Here is a 15,948-nt window from a genome sequence, read left to right on the forward strand (position 1 = left end):
TGTGACCACTTTGGACTAATGGACTAAAAAGAGTTCCTGATGTATTTTACTATGAAATGAATACAATGTATTTTAAATAAATTAGTTAACTAAGTTGTCAACTATTAATGAAAGGGCAGACAATGTCATAATATAGATGCAGCAACCTTATCTCCTTCATTTCATATTTAAAGGGTCTATATAATTATAATAGGCCTCCATTATTTCAATTGGTCAGTCTCATGATTACAAAACATATAAACACGTCAGTTCTCACACTTCTAAAAGGTGGTTTTGCATTTTGACCACGTAAATACTGACACATAAAAATAGATTTTAAAGTATTGTTGCATTTAATTAAACAAAGTTAAGGTAAAATAAGAATTTCCCCACAATTGCACAATTAATTCAGCATAATTATGTTATGTCACATAACTGTATTAAAGTAAGTTACTTTATAGTTTGTATTGTTACTTTACTTTCTGTCGGGTCCTATTGAGCAATTTCCCAAGGTAATGCATCCTGTTCACTACAACAGACACAAAATATGACTATAACATAACAAATCATCATTTAAAAAATAAAAAATAAAATTATCAATATTATCATTAAATAAATAAAAGATTATAATAAGTTTTCTTTTGTTAACATTAGTTAACTACATTTGCTAACAAGAACTAAGAATGAACAATAATTCTACTGCATTTATTAATCAGTTAATGTTAATCTCAACATTTACTACTAAATATTTTAAGATCAAAAGTTGTATCTGTCAACATGAGTTATTGCACCATGAACTAACATGAACATAAAACATTAACAAAGGTTAATAGATGCTGTAAAAAAATATATTCCTCGATATTGATGTTAGTTTACACATTAACTAATGTTAACAAATGAGACCTTATTGTAAAGTGTTACCATGATCATTAATCAGGCTTAAGAATGTTTTTGTACAGGACAGAGCATCGTGGTCAAAATGCCCATCAAACATCTATTATTAACCCATTATAACCAATGTTTTCTGAATGGTTTCATGATATTTGACTTTAGTGTAAGATTTTTGCCCATCTTTTGGAAAATGCAGTTTTAAAAGTAACAAATTATCACTTTAACCAGTAGATGGCTGCAGAGCTCCACTATTTGCTATTTGACTAACTGAAAGACATCTTTTCACAAGTTTTTCCAGTTGTATTCATATCTACATATTATGAAATCACAATTATAACAATAAAAGTTACTTTTTGTTCAAGTTTAGTTAAATTTTTTGTACTGAAAAAAGAAATCTGTTTTTCAATAATGTTATATTATGATTAGAATCAAATGAATTTTGTCAATGGACAAAATTCATCCTCAAAATCAGAATCAACATATTTCTTATATCATTATTCTAATCAATATTTTCAAACAATGTAAGTTTCACAAGACTGTGAAAAAACTATGTAAAAAAAAGTATATTTAATAGGCTACTCGATCAAAGAGTTAACACAACTACAAGTCAAGTATACTTTGAATACTTAATTATACTTTTAAGTATATCTCGATGAAAATATTGAGTACAAGTACAGGCCAAATATACTTGGACTTTTCTCTCAGTATAAGTCAAGTACACTATGTAATTTTAAGTATATTTCTGAGAAGTACATAAAGTATATTTTTGAGAAGTATATAAAATGTAGAGTGAAAGTATACTTTATTTTAATTTTAAAAGAAGTATACTAATAGAACACTTGAATAAACTTTTTTTTTCTCTTGTAGGATTTGTTTTGTTTGGATGATTCAAGAGACCCTCATGATTCTAGAGACCGTCATGATATATATATATATATATATATATATATATATATATATATGTATGTGTCAACAAAAAATACTTATTAGTAACATGAAAATGACCTTTCTTTGGGAGGGTTTGCCTTCGCCATGCTTCCTGGAAGTAGGGGTAGAAAGTTGACAGCCTCATGTGACAGGAAGGAAGTGAATACCTTTTTTTTTTCTTGAAATCCTTTATTTAGTTGTTTGCTTGCATCTCATTGAGACATAAAACATGGATAACATCTAGAAAAATACTTACAAAAGGAAAATGACAACTATACACTGCGGCAACTATAGTTGCGGGTGGGCTTTGATGTTAATCAATATCTGTTCTTTGTAGGATGTCACTCAGTCCTCACAGCTCGACTCCTCTGTGATGTAAAAATATGAATTCATACACTCTCGCAGTCCTTCACTAAACAGCCTCTCCTGATCCGTCCCCTTTAACTGCCTTTGAATCATCGACCTGATGATAAATATGAGTTATATCTATGCATAACACAGAACAACAAAAGCAAGCATCATACTAGCTTAAATTATAGGAAAAGCCTGGAAAATGTGATCCAAATAAAAACTTAACCTACCTGGACACATCTTTCCAGTTAAGATTGGACCTCTGGAATGCTATTGGTGAAGGTATATGCGCTACAGTTGTGTTCGAGTCATGAAGTAAGCAAGGTTCAGTCAGCTGACAGTACGTTCCATTAAAAGGTCCTGTAAATAGATTAAATGTATTCTCTCTTATCTATTTTAACATTCAAATGTTGTATTTATCATCATTGAAATGCAATGGACTGTCTTTTGTGGGTTGGAGGACTAATACTGAGCAATTTTGTTGTTGTTTTTGTCATATGAGCTTACGTGAGTAATAGTCTACCAGCTGGGTGAGAGTGGAGAAGGTCCGGTTGTAGTGGATATAGAACCAGTTGTTGTCGAGCTGATTGATTCTGTAGTGCTTTACATTGTGCACATGGTCTCTATCTTGTCGCATTGAGAGTGAGTAGGAACCTACAACCAACAGCAATAGATTTGTTAAGGTTAAGAAATAGACTTATTAATTCAAAAGATGGCAAGCAATAAATTGCTTTTAGCACGGACTAACCAGGGCATGACTGGCTTTCCCGAATTAGAAAACATCCAGAGTAGTTTTGAGGCAGCATAAGAAGTTGTTCTGCATTTCTCCTGGTGATCCCTTCAAACAGCCACCTTTATTGAAATAAACAAGATTTGGCAAAGTTAATAATGGACATAATAATCACACTTTTTTCAAAATCAGTCAATCAGCAGTGATCAGGTGGTATGATTGCATCCACTCCCTAATTATGATCTCCTTGTCTATGTTTTTCTTTTTCACCATTTTTATGATGGTCGCAATGATACGCAATGGTAGAAAAACATTACATGGGGGGGGGGGAGAGAGAGAGAGAGAGAGAGAGAGAGAGAGAGAGAGGACCCATGCAGGCCAGACTCAAACCCGGGTCTCCCATAAGAACAGAAAGTTCAAAATGTTTTTAGCATTTGTATTTGTTTCTTTTCTTTTTGGAAATAAGGAATGTTTTTAAAAATAGTTTGAATTTGACTGACCGATTGCGCACTTTGGAAATGTACGTGTGAGGAATGAAAAACTCTGTGCCAGTTGATGTAGAAATAACTCTCAACATGTCATCATCTCTGTAAGAGAAACAAACCCATTCTGAATTGATTTGAACACAGACTTACATGCATTTATGTCAAAAAAATATCTTTACTTACTCGGATATAATGTTCAGTTTGTCTCCTAAACATAAACCATGTACATCAGACCTGTGGGGTGGAAAGTTGCATAAAGCCACTGCCGTGTGCATGCGATTTCCTGCAGCTAAAGTAAAAGAGACACAGTTGAGGGATAATTATACACAACATGATGACTAATAAAATATTTAGTACAGAGTAAAAGCTAACTGAGTTAGAGGTGTTTGACAAAGAAAAGCTGTTCATATGTGGAAGATTAATTGCATAATCACGCTCATACTCAAACACCCATCATCAGACATCAATACGGGATCCTCCAGTCTGTCAGCAGATCGACGCCACAGTCTGCTTGTTAGACACCCCATCGTTATTTTATCACCATTTTCTGATTTTATGACAGAATTCACCCTGAAAACCCAACTGAAGAAACAACACTATTCAAAAATTCAATTACACAATATTATTGATTCATTTGATATAAAAACAGACAGACAGACAGACAGACTTAAATAAAGTTGTTGTTTTTTAATCGATGGTTTAAGAGACAGATATTAAATACTTACTCAGCACTGTTTCAACTCCGTGTGCGAAAACGCTAAAATTACAAGATATAAAAATAATAGTAGGCCTAGGTCAAAAAACAAATGGTAGGCTATTTGATAAAAGAGTACCCACTATAGGAATCCCACCATCACTAGATGAGTGCACAACGGTGTTGACACGACCTTCGTCCTCTATTGTCTGTTGTTGTGCGTGTGAATTGACTTCTGTTCTGTTGAGTAGTTGTGGTGAACTTACCAACATGCAAATGACATTTCCTGTGCATTACAAATCCACAAATCATACAACAGTCAGAATAAAACTGTTGTAAAGGGACTAAGTGTAATTACATAGAATGGATATAGACATAGATTGTACATAGGCCTATGTGAAAGTTAAGCCAATGCTATATCATTCATGAAGGTAATTTTGTGTGTACGTGATAACTTTTGAGCTTCTAACATTTTCTTGGCAATAATATTAACCTTCAATTGAAGAGACTGGTAAAAATAGTATAACCACAACCTGAGAAGTGTTGTTTGAGGTGAGGGGAGGAAAAAGTACATGTGTGGTCGGAAACTTTGCGCCTTTATCTTCCGTCTCATTGGCATACCGTTGAGAGGTTGTTTCTTGAGTGGTTCTGAAAATAATACTATTTTGAAAGCAAAAGTAGGCTATAGCAGTTATAAACGTCTAAGGAAAAAATGCATGAACAGTGTTATTTCCCATGATCTAACTTTATTTAGTAATTGAGAATCAGTGGACAGTGGTTTTGTCAGACACTATTTCATACTCATATACAGCTGTCATTCCATGTGTACATCAAGTCATGTTTTAATTAAGAATTATTATGTTAAAAAATGGTTAGGAATTAAAATACAAAAGAAAAAATGATTTTATATCAAACTAAGTCCATGCTACTTTTGTTTTGAATATTTAAAAGGGTGATGGCTTAATGTAACTTTTTAAAAAATAAAAAGAAACAAGTATTAAAATGAAAATAAAGAATGATATTCCACTTCTTTTGTCTGATGAGTCATTACAAGTGTTTGTTTTCTAATAGTTGATGGTTTTTAGTATAACCCATTAGAGTTTTTAATATAAATACAACAAAAGTCAGTTACTGAACATTCATTACATTCATATGATGAACAGGAAAGTGTATTCAACGACAAAACACATTTGTAAGACATAACAAATTAAACAATAGCACACAGTGTAGCACGATAAGAGCACAGGAAAGGTCACAGGTCACACCATAAAACATAAAAAAAAAAAATGTTTTAATGCATGTGTTTTCCTTTACGTGAGAGTGGCTCATAAAATTGGTGGAATTAATTCCATGTAACGCAAACCGTGATAAAAAAATGAAAATAAAAAGCGTGATGGAAGACCCTTCATGTGTAAATATATATTAGTCTTTAATTTTATCTGCTTTTATGGCTGAAAATGTGGCTAGCATATAGTAACATCTGTATATATTCATTATGCATACCTTCAGTATATAATACATTTCATTCCAGCCTCCCCTGCCTCACTATTAAAGGCATTAGAAACATGTAGGTATCTAGGACACAAATAACAGGAGGTGAGGGGTGAAAGAACAGCAGACAGCAGATTCTTTAGCAGGAGACCTCCATGGTTTGTGGCCTGGCCTGGTTGTCCAGGATTCCAGAGTTGGGCCCGTCCAGAGGGCTGTTCAGGTTGCGGCTGCGTGAGCCGTCCATGGATGTGATGCTGGAGGAGGAGGACCGGGATCGAGACAGACGGGTCATGCCAGCCGCTGGTACTGTGAGGTGGGAGTGAGATATGAGAAGATATGTGATTATTTCAGTCTTCAGTAGAATCGGGGGTAATTGCAAGTAAACAGATAGAACAAGCATCATGCAAGAGGAAACCAAACCGAGAATGCGATAATAGATTCGTCTTGTGTCTGCCCACATAGAGTATAAATGTGCACACAGAGGCATTTCTGACGAAATGTAGATCTACCAAACACAGCGCAAAGACACATTCAAGCAAAACTAAAAACCAACACATACCTTCTGAAAAATGTGGAAAAAAAATTGAAAAAACAATATCGGTTAACCACTAAATAATACCATGTCAAATATCTACATGCAAATATGTCTAAACACAAGCACAGAGGTGAACCATGCAAGCATGTAAACACCAGTCAAAATAACTGTTGGATCACACCCGGGTACCTGATTCAGTGCTCAGATGGCTGAGCAAAACATGAGGAACTGTTTGCAAATGTTGAAGGGAGACAGATAGACAGAACAATAAGACATCTGTACAGGTTTTGGTATAAAAAGAAAACTGTGTGAAGTATTTCATGGAAATGTTTTCAATATTTCTGTTAATTTGAATACAGGCTAGATACTATGGGGACGGCTGTGTTTTAAAATGTAACCTTGCAAGTTACAACCTCAACCCTACTAATTACCACTGTAAACCTTGCAGGTGTTTACAGCTGTGTTTCAGTGGCCTTTCTGCAGGGTCTTAAATCGCAAATCCTTTTCCTGCAGTGACGTGAGCTGAGCCTAATGCTTCATTTATGGCTCCTCACCTACAGAGGGCGCCAAGAGGCAAAAACATGTGCTGCGTCCCACTACGCCCTAAAATATGTACTGTTTTTGTGAGGAAAAGTAAATACTTTTGAGTGTGTAGCAGAAGAGTAGGTAAGCTTTGGGACATACTACTTCGTCATAACTGCGTCTTTAACTCTCCACATGTGTTTGTATAATGATGCATTTGAAAGTTAATGACCAAATGTACTATAAATGATCACAAAGTTGTTGCAGATGAAATATAATGTGGATGACTTTGAATAAATATTTTTTCATCAGGTTAGATACTGATTGTTAATCACGAGTAAAACCCTTCTCCACTTAACTGTTGGCTCGCACATCCGCCATGTTTGTAGTTTAAAAAAATGTATTAGTGTTTGTAGTTCTTATCGAAGCCTCATCTAATGCACAATGGGTTGTAGGCAATATTAGCCATTAGAGTGTGCACGGATCTGCACTTCGGATTCTAACAGGAAATATTAGACTATCTGGGTATCTTTGGAGTCATTTCAACACTATGATTTGGGACACACTAATTCTAATTTCAAATACTATTTAGGATGGATAGTATGCAAATTGGGACGCAGTTACGCTCTTTAATAATTATGAATCTTTTTGGCATCTAATAATTTTTTTATTATTTAATAATTTTCCCTGATATTCACAATGAAGTTCTACATAACCATTATCCAATTTCACTCTAACTTCCAGTCACCTTTAACTGTCTGTGACCTCCAGATAATGACTGTCGCCCCATAATAATAAAAAATAAGCTCTTTTTTGTCCTGTTTGAATGTTCAAAGTATGTTTTTATAGTACAATGTTCTCTTCAATCTCAAGATAAGATTTAGCAATTAGATTCCTCATGGTGTGACCCCCTTTAAAAACTCTCTAGGGGATTTGATGGCTTAATTTAAAAGCCTGGGATGAATGTTACCAAGTATTATGTTCTTGAAAAGTCACCGCTTTGGTTCGACTCCTGACATGTAAATTCCTGCCTGATTGCAACAAAGACTATACAACAGTGCAGAAATGAAACAGCAAGTATCTTTTGAGGGGGGAGGTATGAGGTCAGAGAGAGGGTGACATTTTTTCACACAGAGCGCTGGCAGCACATTAAGCACTATACTGGTGCGCCGAAACCTGTCAACCAAAATGTGGGGAGGGCTCTTTCAGAGGACATTGCTATTTCGTGCACGTCTGTAGTTTGGAAGGAAAACTAATCAAAACACAGGGTGTGTGGGAAGTCATGGTGAGTTGTGTGCGGTAAAAAGAAAGGAGAAAAGAAACAAAGACAGACTCCCAGAGCCGGATTTGTCTTAATAAAAGACGGCCATTAGTCATAGTGTTGTGCTGAATAGATAATCAGCATAGGCCAGTGTCTCAGAAACGCAGATAAACAGATGCATGTTTACGGAGAAAGCTGTCCCAGATTGCTCTGCAGATTAAACTAACCTCACTGAAGATACATTCACAGGTTAGAATGTGTCAAATGCTGAGGTAAACGGATAAAAATACTCACTGTATCCCATTCCTTGAACAAAGTATTTGAAGGCTTCGGCCAACTTTCCAGGCTGTTGGGAGATTAGAGGTCATTTAAACAGGATTACACATTCATATTACATAATGCATACTTGAACATTGGTGAAGATAACAGCAGGGGCGGAGGTGTTTAATATGGTGTTCTATATCAAGAATTAAAAGATCAGGACTAACCTGAACAACCTGAGGCAGACCGCCACAGTCAGCCATCTGTCATAGAAAGAGAGAGAATTCAAATAATGTAAAAAATAAATAAATAAAGAGATACAAATATCACTTTGAAATACACGCAATGTTCACAATGTACCACTTCAGGAGAGCAAAAAGTTAGACGAGTTAAATGCTGGACTTGAAGATTAAGAGTTAGGGCTTTGCAAAATACCCATGTTGTCTTACCTTCAGCAAGGTGGTCTTTGTTGGATTTAATCTAGAGTTGCATTCAACCTGTAATATAAAATCATTTATTAGTTTTCAAGTAGTGGGTACAGCAACAAAAGGGGGAAAAAATGACCTTGTACTTCCAAACTTACCACAGCCTCCACAGCAGGGGAAGTGTCTCCAACCACCAGAAGAGCAGGGCATCTGTACAGGGACAGACAGTGGTGAATAGAAAATACACAAAAAAATAAAACAATAAAAAGAACTGTAATCAAATCAAATAATCAAATGAAATAAAAGCTTACATCAGCGTTTTCACTGTGTTCTCATTGAGACCAGCAACTGGCCTCTCGATTCCAAGGTCTTGACGACTGTTAAAACAAAGACCTAATTCAGCATAATTAATGACCAATACAGATGATTTCTTTAATGAAAAGTAACTTACGCATTGTATGAGCCACAGAAAAGGCCCAAGTTGTCCTGGTTGATGTCTTGGGCAATGTGCAGGCGGTAGGTCTGAATCAGTTCTTGGTTGTCAGTCAGCTCTTCCTAATTTATCAGAATAATAAATAAAAAAACATTAAGTTTAAAGAGAAATAATAGCCAGCTGGCTCTCACTGTGCTCACAAAGCATTATGGGAATGATTGTTGTAAAGCCAGAGGGGTTTACTCACAGTGCTGAAGTGATGATACATCACGGTGTCCACTAGATTGCTAGTCCACCCAGTGAGCTAAAAAAAAAAAAAAAGAATAATATGGATAATACTATGAAAGTAATCAAATATAAACATATTGCTGCGCCTGTGGTAGAGTCCTTAAGACACTGAAGCCCAGTTTCACAGACAGGGCTTAGATTAAGCCAGGATTAGGCCTTAGTTAAATTAGGGCATTTAAGTAAATTTTATAATCGTTTCTTAGGGGGGAAAAAACATTACTGGTGTGCATTTTGAGACAAGACAATGGCACTGACATTTTAAAATCTGTCAGTGCAAGTCGCTTAAAGTCAAAACAGCTCAAACTCAAACTAAAGGCTTAAGCCTTGTCTGTGAAACCAGGGGTGACAGTTTACAGGTGGAAGAAAATTAATGTCAAAATGTCCAATAACTTAGGACACTAAAGAGACCTTTCCACTGATTCTGAAAAACCCCAGGAGAAAGATGCCCAGGGTCCCTGATCACCTGCGTGACCATGCCATAGACCTGCTGCAGGGAGGCATGAGGACTGCAGATGTGCATAGAGCAATAAACTGTCATTTCTAATGTAAAACACCTAAGACTACAGGGAGACAGGAAGGACAGCTGATCGCCATATATATTATATATAATCACCATCTGTTTGATCAAAAGTGTATACTCACCTTGGAAGCAGCCCAGTCTATCCAGCCCTCAGCGCAGGGGTCCACATTGATCAAAACCAGCCCCTCTACCAGGGTCGGCTGAATCAGCTGCAGACAGAGCAAAGGAAATGAGGGAATTAGGGTCTTTAATGAGGGGAACGTGGGGAGAGTGATTTAAAAGTGCATGTAGTCATGGCAGAGTAGGAGCTTTTAGCAGCTGAACTCAAAGCATCTTTCTTCAGAAGCCTCTGTTGCTCCTGACTGTCAGTGACATTAATCTTTCAGTGTGCGAGTCTATGCGCACACATATGAAGAGAGGATGAGAGAGCACAGCACAGGAAAATAACACAGGGCACTTAGCGGCCCGTGAATGAGAAAAGAGGGAGGGGGAAGAGATGTATTATGGGTCGTTTTGCATAAAAGAAATGCTGAATATATCAGGCTTGTGAGTGTGTCAGAGATATTTAGACTTTGATCAATAGCCTCAGATGCTTGAGGCTGCAGTGCGGGCAGTATAATAACAGTCCTGCATTCAGAGCCTCTGGGGGCAATGCAGCTTTTCCGGCACCATTTTCACTAAAAGTGCAGGTGGGGATGATATAAAAATATGTGATATAGCTGTTTGATATAGGGCATGTACACACCGCAGTTTAATATGCAGCATCATTTCAGTGTTTTATTGTTAACTAAAACTATCATTAGTTGAAAAATATGAAAACTTGATCATTGAAAAACTAAATTCAAGTTGAAGAACTAAAATTATTCAAACTAAAAGGATAAAAATATATAGAAATATAAAAAAAACTAATAATAATGAAAAGCATATAAAACATTTACAAAATCTAGTGTTTATGAAGTTTAAAGTGGTACATGATGTAGAAGTTATTTTTGTAAATGTAATATTATTAATTCAAATAATTATATTAAAAACTAATTAATTATTGGTTGTAAATAGTTGTTTTAAGGAAAACATTTCTTCTTCTTTTTTTATAGATTTTTTTTTAATACTTCCTATGAAAAATATTTATAAATATTTTTCTTTTAGATAAAAACAGATAACGGCAAACGGGTTAAACTGTTGGCATCCATGTTCCTTGTTTACAGCTGAGAGACACAAAAATGTTGCTGTGGTTACACCGACGGGTTTGGGAGGCAATTCAGTATTCCGTACGCAAACAGAATGCTAATTTAGGGGATTCAATACCGGTATAAAGAAAGAAAGAATGAGCTAGACAGAGAGAAAGGCACAGACAATTTTTTAAGACAATAAAATGAAATTGAAATGAAAAGCAGAACTCACAGCAAAGCGGCTTAAGATGTATGCACCTGCTCCCACACCAATGCCAATCACGCTGTTCACCCTGCAAACGGATACATACACATCCTGTGTCATTTTCAACATCTGCAGTGTTTCATCAGTGCTCCCAACAGAGAAATCTTTTAATTCACTCAAACAGTCCTACAGATGCAGAGATGTCCTGTTCCGTCACTGATTGATGTGGTAGAGAGTAATTCAATACTAATGGACCAGCTGGACTTTGTTACTCACTTCAGCTGAGTCAGGACTGAGGATAACATCTCTGCCAGCTCATCCATGGTAGGGTACTGGTACCTGAAGAGCAACAAAGACAGAAAATGACAATTATATAAATCAATGGGAATATAAACCAACCAATATTAACCAAGGGAATAGAACTAATAAATAACACCACTCTGCATCTTATTTGCTGAATTAAATCCAATACTTGTTTCTTACTAACTTTGGGGTGCTGATTCCAAAATTAGTGCCTGTTTGCACGCCAGTTTCTCACCAAATATGATGTGCATTTCATAGCATTTCATCATTTATAAGGCGAAGACGTCTTGTTTTATCCCTTAATCACCAGAAACACTGCCACATAGACAGGTTGCCAGGTTAGAACTCTTTGTTCAATTCTCAGCTGATATTCACATATATATTATTTTATGCCTAGTCATGATTACAAGTTATAATTATGGCCAATGACAGAAGAAAATGCAAACATGAGCCAGATGTTTTACTACATTCAAACAACATATTTTGTGAAAAAAAGTGTTCATGTAAACTTCTTTAGTTTTTAAAAAAAATTATATTCGACAAAATATTTGTTCACTCCTTTGCAGATTGTGAGTTAACATACATTTTGAATTCTTCGAAATTCTTGAAAATCAGCAGAAATTGTTTTTCAAGATGCAGGGCTTTGTAATCACAAGATTTTGATAATGTGTTTAATGGCAGTATTGCCTCATTGGCTGTTGGGACGTGCCACTCACCCTGTGGGAAAGGGGGGTGCTGCCTCCTGCTGGCCAGGGGCGTCCACGTGCACGACGGCAAAGTGCTGAGTGATCTCCATCATGTCCTCAAAGTTAAACAGGGTGTTGAAGCAGGACTTGTCTGAAAACCAACCAAAACACCAACGTCATCATCACACTCAGAATTTCTGACAAGTACACAATTTGTCTGTCATTTCATTTTTTTCACATACGGTTGAGGCCGATGTCATGGTAGGTGAGAATGACAGGGCGGTTGCCTTTAGGGCTGCCTCTCATGGTCACATGGAGCACACCATGGGGCGTCTCAATGTCATGCTCCTGGAACAAACAACAAGAAGTCAAATACAGGCAATAAAATCTGTCCTCAAAAACTTCATCAGGCTGCCAGGAAATGCTTAAGGGTTTACTATGCTACTAAGTGAGTGAAGTGTTGGTGCTGCTGCTTTCAGGAAGAATGTATTTGTGTAGTAAGTGATATCCCCCATGAGAGGCTCAAACAGATGGCTGCAGGATCAATAGAAAGATCTAGAGGGAAGGCCAAGCAGCTGCACATCAGTACTGTTGCATTATGGGTGTGTGCCTTGCTTAGAAACGTTTTTCATTGCATTATACACTGATTTGGGTTTATGGTTACTTTAAAGAATCCCTGAGCATTCAAATTTGTGAAATGTATCTAGTGATTCATATTCATTGACAAGATTAAATCCATTGGATGTATGTAAGTGATCTAAATCCAGAGATCTAATGTTTTAATATAAATAAATAGACATAAATGTTGAAAGGATTAACCGTGAACTTCTTGTACTTTAATTTCACTCCAGTCATCATCATCCAAATCAGTTTAGGAAGAAAGCCAAAATCTATAAAGCATCCTTCCAAGAGCCCAATTAGTGCTGCATTATAGTAGTTACTTATCCTCAATACGAGGGCAAACATACACACAAACTACACTTATGTTCAAAAGTTTGGGCTCAATAAAGAAATGAATACTTAAAGAATACAATCAAGGATTCATTAAAGACAGTATAATGTAACAATCATAATACGATCATCATGTCTTTCATAAATTACATTTTAAAATATATAAAAACAGAAAACAGTTATTTTAAATTGTAATAATATTTCCCAATATTACTGTTTTACAGCATTTTTGATTAAATGAGACTTTCAAAAACATACAAAAAATAATAATCTTACCAACAACAAACTTTAGTCTATATGATAAGATAACCTCTAAACAGAAAGACTTTCTCTGGTCAAATCAAAAATATCAATGTGGACGCTGGCCGGATGCTTCCGAGCCATCACTGGGAGCGGCTGCAGAACAAAACCATCATCCTGTGAGCATGACTTTGCAGAACTGTAACGCACTGCAGGACTCATGAGAAACAGACAGAGTGCTTTTCAAACAGAGTAAAGCTTTGAGTCTTAACATTCACAGAACTGTCAGATTCATATTGCACATAAAATTGGAAAGCAAAAATGGCTGAAATCACCAGTTACAATCTAAATGGCTGCTTTATGCAGCTCCTGAGAATTTTTAGTAGCAAGTCAACCAGAAGTTGTATATCACAATTTGTATGGATAGAAATTCTCATTACAAAGTCTACACATTTTTTTTGTGCTATTTTTACAGCAAGTTATCTCAAGTTATCTTACAGCTATTATCTCAAAGAGTCTATTTCATATAAGCCCTTTGCAAATACAAAGCTAACCAACTGATCGGTTTACATGTCAGTCTATCCAGACTGTGATGTCCCTAACCATATGACCCTTCAAACCCAACTGGTATAAACCAAGATGGAGCCGTCATATGCCTGAGAGAGCAGAGAGATTCCTCAACAGGAGAAGAACTAATAAAGAGATTAATGACAGGACAGAGAGTTTCAGATCAATATCTGCTGACATAAAATTAGAATTGTTTTAATGTTGTATTCAATCTATATAATCACCAGAAGGAGATAGGCCAGTAGTCAAGAGGGAAAACTGGGAATGTTGTCCTGGGCCTTGTATTGAGGGAGGACCAACTAAGGTCCTGGATAGAGTTTCATCATTTCATGTTCAGTGATGTATATACCAAGGATATAACAAGGTTGGACTATAAGTGTGTGTGTGTGTGTGTGTATATACACAGAGAGAGAGAGAGAGAGAGAGAGAGAGAGAGAGAGAGAGAGTGAGAGTGTGTGTGTGTGTTCTGCGCATCACAGCTTCCTCTCCATCAATTATAGAATGACTCACAGCAGAGAGACAGGAGTCCTGAGGTAAGGAAAAAAATTAGCTTCTACACTGAAGCTCTTTGTGTGGATAAGAGTCACAATATTGTGACAGGCTATTATTTGCTAATACCTTTCTAGCTTTGGGGCCATCTTATATGTTGAAGTTGGCATTAAATGGACTATTCACCAAAACTGATCTTGTAACTTTTAAATTAATATCATAACTGGATCTTCCGGTGAAACGCCAGACTTCTCTCTGGTGAGATATATATATATATATATATATATATAAAAACCCTGCCCCATTCTTGCAATCGACTACAAGCTCACATTCAAATCTGCTTCCAGCCAATCACCAACCGACAGATAAAAATCAAGTCCGTTCTCTACATTTTTTTCTTTTCCGATAATCCATTTCACTCGGATGTGCTTTCCAATACAGAAGAAAAGATTGGTCACTCACTACTGCGGTTTCATTATGACTTCAAACACTGACAAAATTTAGATTTATGCAGATATAAGCAAAATGTACAGTCCTTCTTACAGAGAAACAAGCCAAAAATATTGATGACATCCTGCACTACACAGATTTTGTCCGATCAAATGGTCTCTAGAGAATGTCCCGCACCCTAATACCACCTTCAACTAGCAAGCAGCATATCATGATTCATGGCTGAGATATAACTAAAACCAACCTGCTATTATTCAAGTTCAGTTTCAATAGCAAATTGAAAAAAACTGTGCTCATCAAATTATTTTATAGGGTAATACTTGATATCGAAAATTGGTATAATTGAGTAGCGCTTGCAGCTAGGCATGCTGATTGAACAAATGTCTGGTGCTTGGCTTTAATTTGGTTGCACTGGAACGTGTCCGAATGTTTTCAGCTCTCAGGGACGTGAGGGATCAAGGCCAGAGAGTGGGAGACTCTGAAATGTAACATTTAAAAAAGTCTCTCCTGTTCACTCTGCCAAACACACTCTCAATCTTTCAGACACACACATGCACGCATTTATACTCTGCATGTGGGTCTAGAGAGTGTGGGAGAGTCTGGAAAGAGGGGCAGAATAGGAATGAGCCTGAAAAAAGAAGATGACTAATTCAGTGGGACAAATAGTGATGGGTCATCATGATTCCTGACTAGGTCTACAATAAGCTGTAGAAGGTGATCTAAACTCTGCAATATATTCATTAAAAACCATAAACAACCTATAATATGATCTGATATCAAACGCTTGCATCATCTTCCTTTGTGCTCTTCAAAAGGAAAAAAAAAATCAGGATCGACTAGGGAGCACTGCAACCTGCTGTTCACGATAAAGAAATGCTGATCAACCAGCCTATTCTTTCTGGAGAAATTCAAGTATGTGGCTGGTCTAGCTAGTCAAGAAGCCTGGTGGGAGCATCCAAAACACAAATTCCAAGTCTTTTCAACTGGATAAAGATGTTTCTTGCATTCAAATAGTGCCATAACAATAACACAAACTGAAGTGGACACATTTACAAAATAATCAAATTACTATTGGACTCACTTTTTTTAATGGTT

At 36.3% G+C, this 15,948-nt stretch overlaps 2 protein-coding genes across 5 annotated transcripts in view; both read right to left on the bottom strand.

The window, feature by feature from the left end:
• Positions 1 to 1,848: 1,848 nt before the first annotated feature.
• Positions 1,849 to 4,340, bottom strand: sla2a (Src like adaptor 2a). The gene is made up of 8 exons (XM_082156343.1): positions 4,089 to 4,340; positions 3,806 to 3,945; positions 3,547 to 3,652; positions 3,379 to 3,465; positions 2,897 to 3,000; positions 2,656 to 2,802; positions 2,379 to 2,508; positions 1,849 to 2,260 (listed from the first exon to the last, which is right to left on the bottom strand). Exons 2-8 carry the CDS (start codon positions 3,888 to 3,890, stop codon positions 2,143 to 2,145), a joined length of 777 nt encoding a protein of 258 aa, XP_082012469.1. The 5' UTR covers positions 3,891 to 3,945; positions 4,089 to 4,340; the 3' UTR covers positions 1,849 to 2,142.
• Positions 4,341 to 4,783: 443 nt separating this feature from the next.
• The window catches only part of ndrg3a (ndrg family member 3a), a 34,951-nt gene continuing 23,786 nt past the window's right edge, over positions 4,784 to 15,948 (bottom strand). For 3 of the 4 annotated variants that reach the window (XM_082156339.1, XM_082156342.1, XM_082156341.1), the window contains 14 exons: positions 12,399 to 12,504; positions 12,187 to 12,307; positions 11,444 to 11,506; positions 11,195 to 11,255; positions 9,916 to 10,002; positions 9,233 to 9,289; positions 9,004 to 9,107; positions 8,864 to 8,929; positions 8,711 to 8,762; positions 8,577 to 8,624; positions 8,355 to 8,390; positions 8,161 to 8,212; positions 6,273 to 6,311; positions 4,784 to 5,854 (listed from right to left, as the gene is read on the bottom strand). In XM_082156339.1, coding sequence (XP_082012465.1) covers positions 5,688 to 5,854; positions 6,273 to 6,311; positions 8,161 to 8,212; positions 8,355 to 8,390; positions 8,577 to 8,624; positions 8,711 to 8,762; positions 8,864 to 8,929; positions 9,004 to 9,107; positions 9,233 to 9,289; positions 9,916 to 10,002; positions 11,195 to 11,255; positions 11,444 to 11,506; positions 12,187 to 12,307; positions 12,399 to 12,504 — 1,059 coding nt within the window. In that variant the 3' untranslated portion in view covers positions 4,784 to 5,687. The remainder of the gene's footprint in view (positions 5,855 to 6,272; positions 6,312 to 8,160; positions 8,213 to 8,354; positions 8,391 to 8,576; positions 8,625 to 8,710; positions 8,763 to 8,863; positions 8,930 to 9,003; positions 9,108 to 9,232; positions 9,290 to 9,915; positions 10,003 to 11,194; positions 11,256 to 11,443; positions 11,507 to 12,186; positions 12,308 to 12,398; positions 12,505 to 15,948) is intronic. The other variant, XM_082156340.1, reaches the window with a different exon arrangement.

The sequence above is a fragment of the Leuciscus leuciscus genome (genome assembly GCF_965113295.1).
Source record: "Leuciscus leuciscus genome assembly, chromosome: 23".
In the NCBI taxonomy this organism is placed as follows: Eukaryota; Metazoa; Chordata; class Actinopteri; order Cypriniformes; family Leuciscidae; genus Leuciscus; species Leuciscus leuciscus.

Bases quoted from the DNA above. Each gene is read 5' to 3' on its own strand.
- sla2a (XM_082156343.1), bottom strand. From the start codon at position 3,890: ATGGGGTGTCTAACAAGCAGACTGTGGCGTCGATCTGCTGACAGACTG. The intron at 3,001-3,378 runs GTCAGTCAAATT...ATTTCAATAAAG, and splicing joins ATTTCCAAAGTGCGCAATCG to GTGGCTGTTTGAAGGGATCA. The intron at 2,509-2,655 runs GTAAGCTCATAT...ATCTATTTACAG, and splicing joins GCTGGTAGACTATTACTCAC to GACCTTTTAATGGAACGTAC.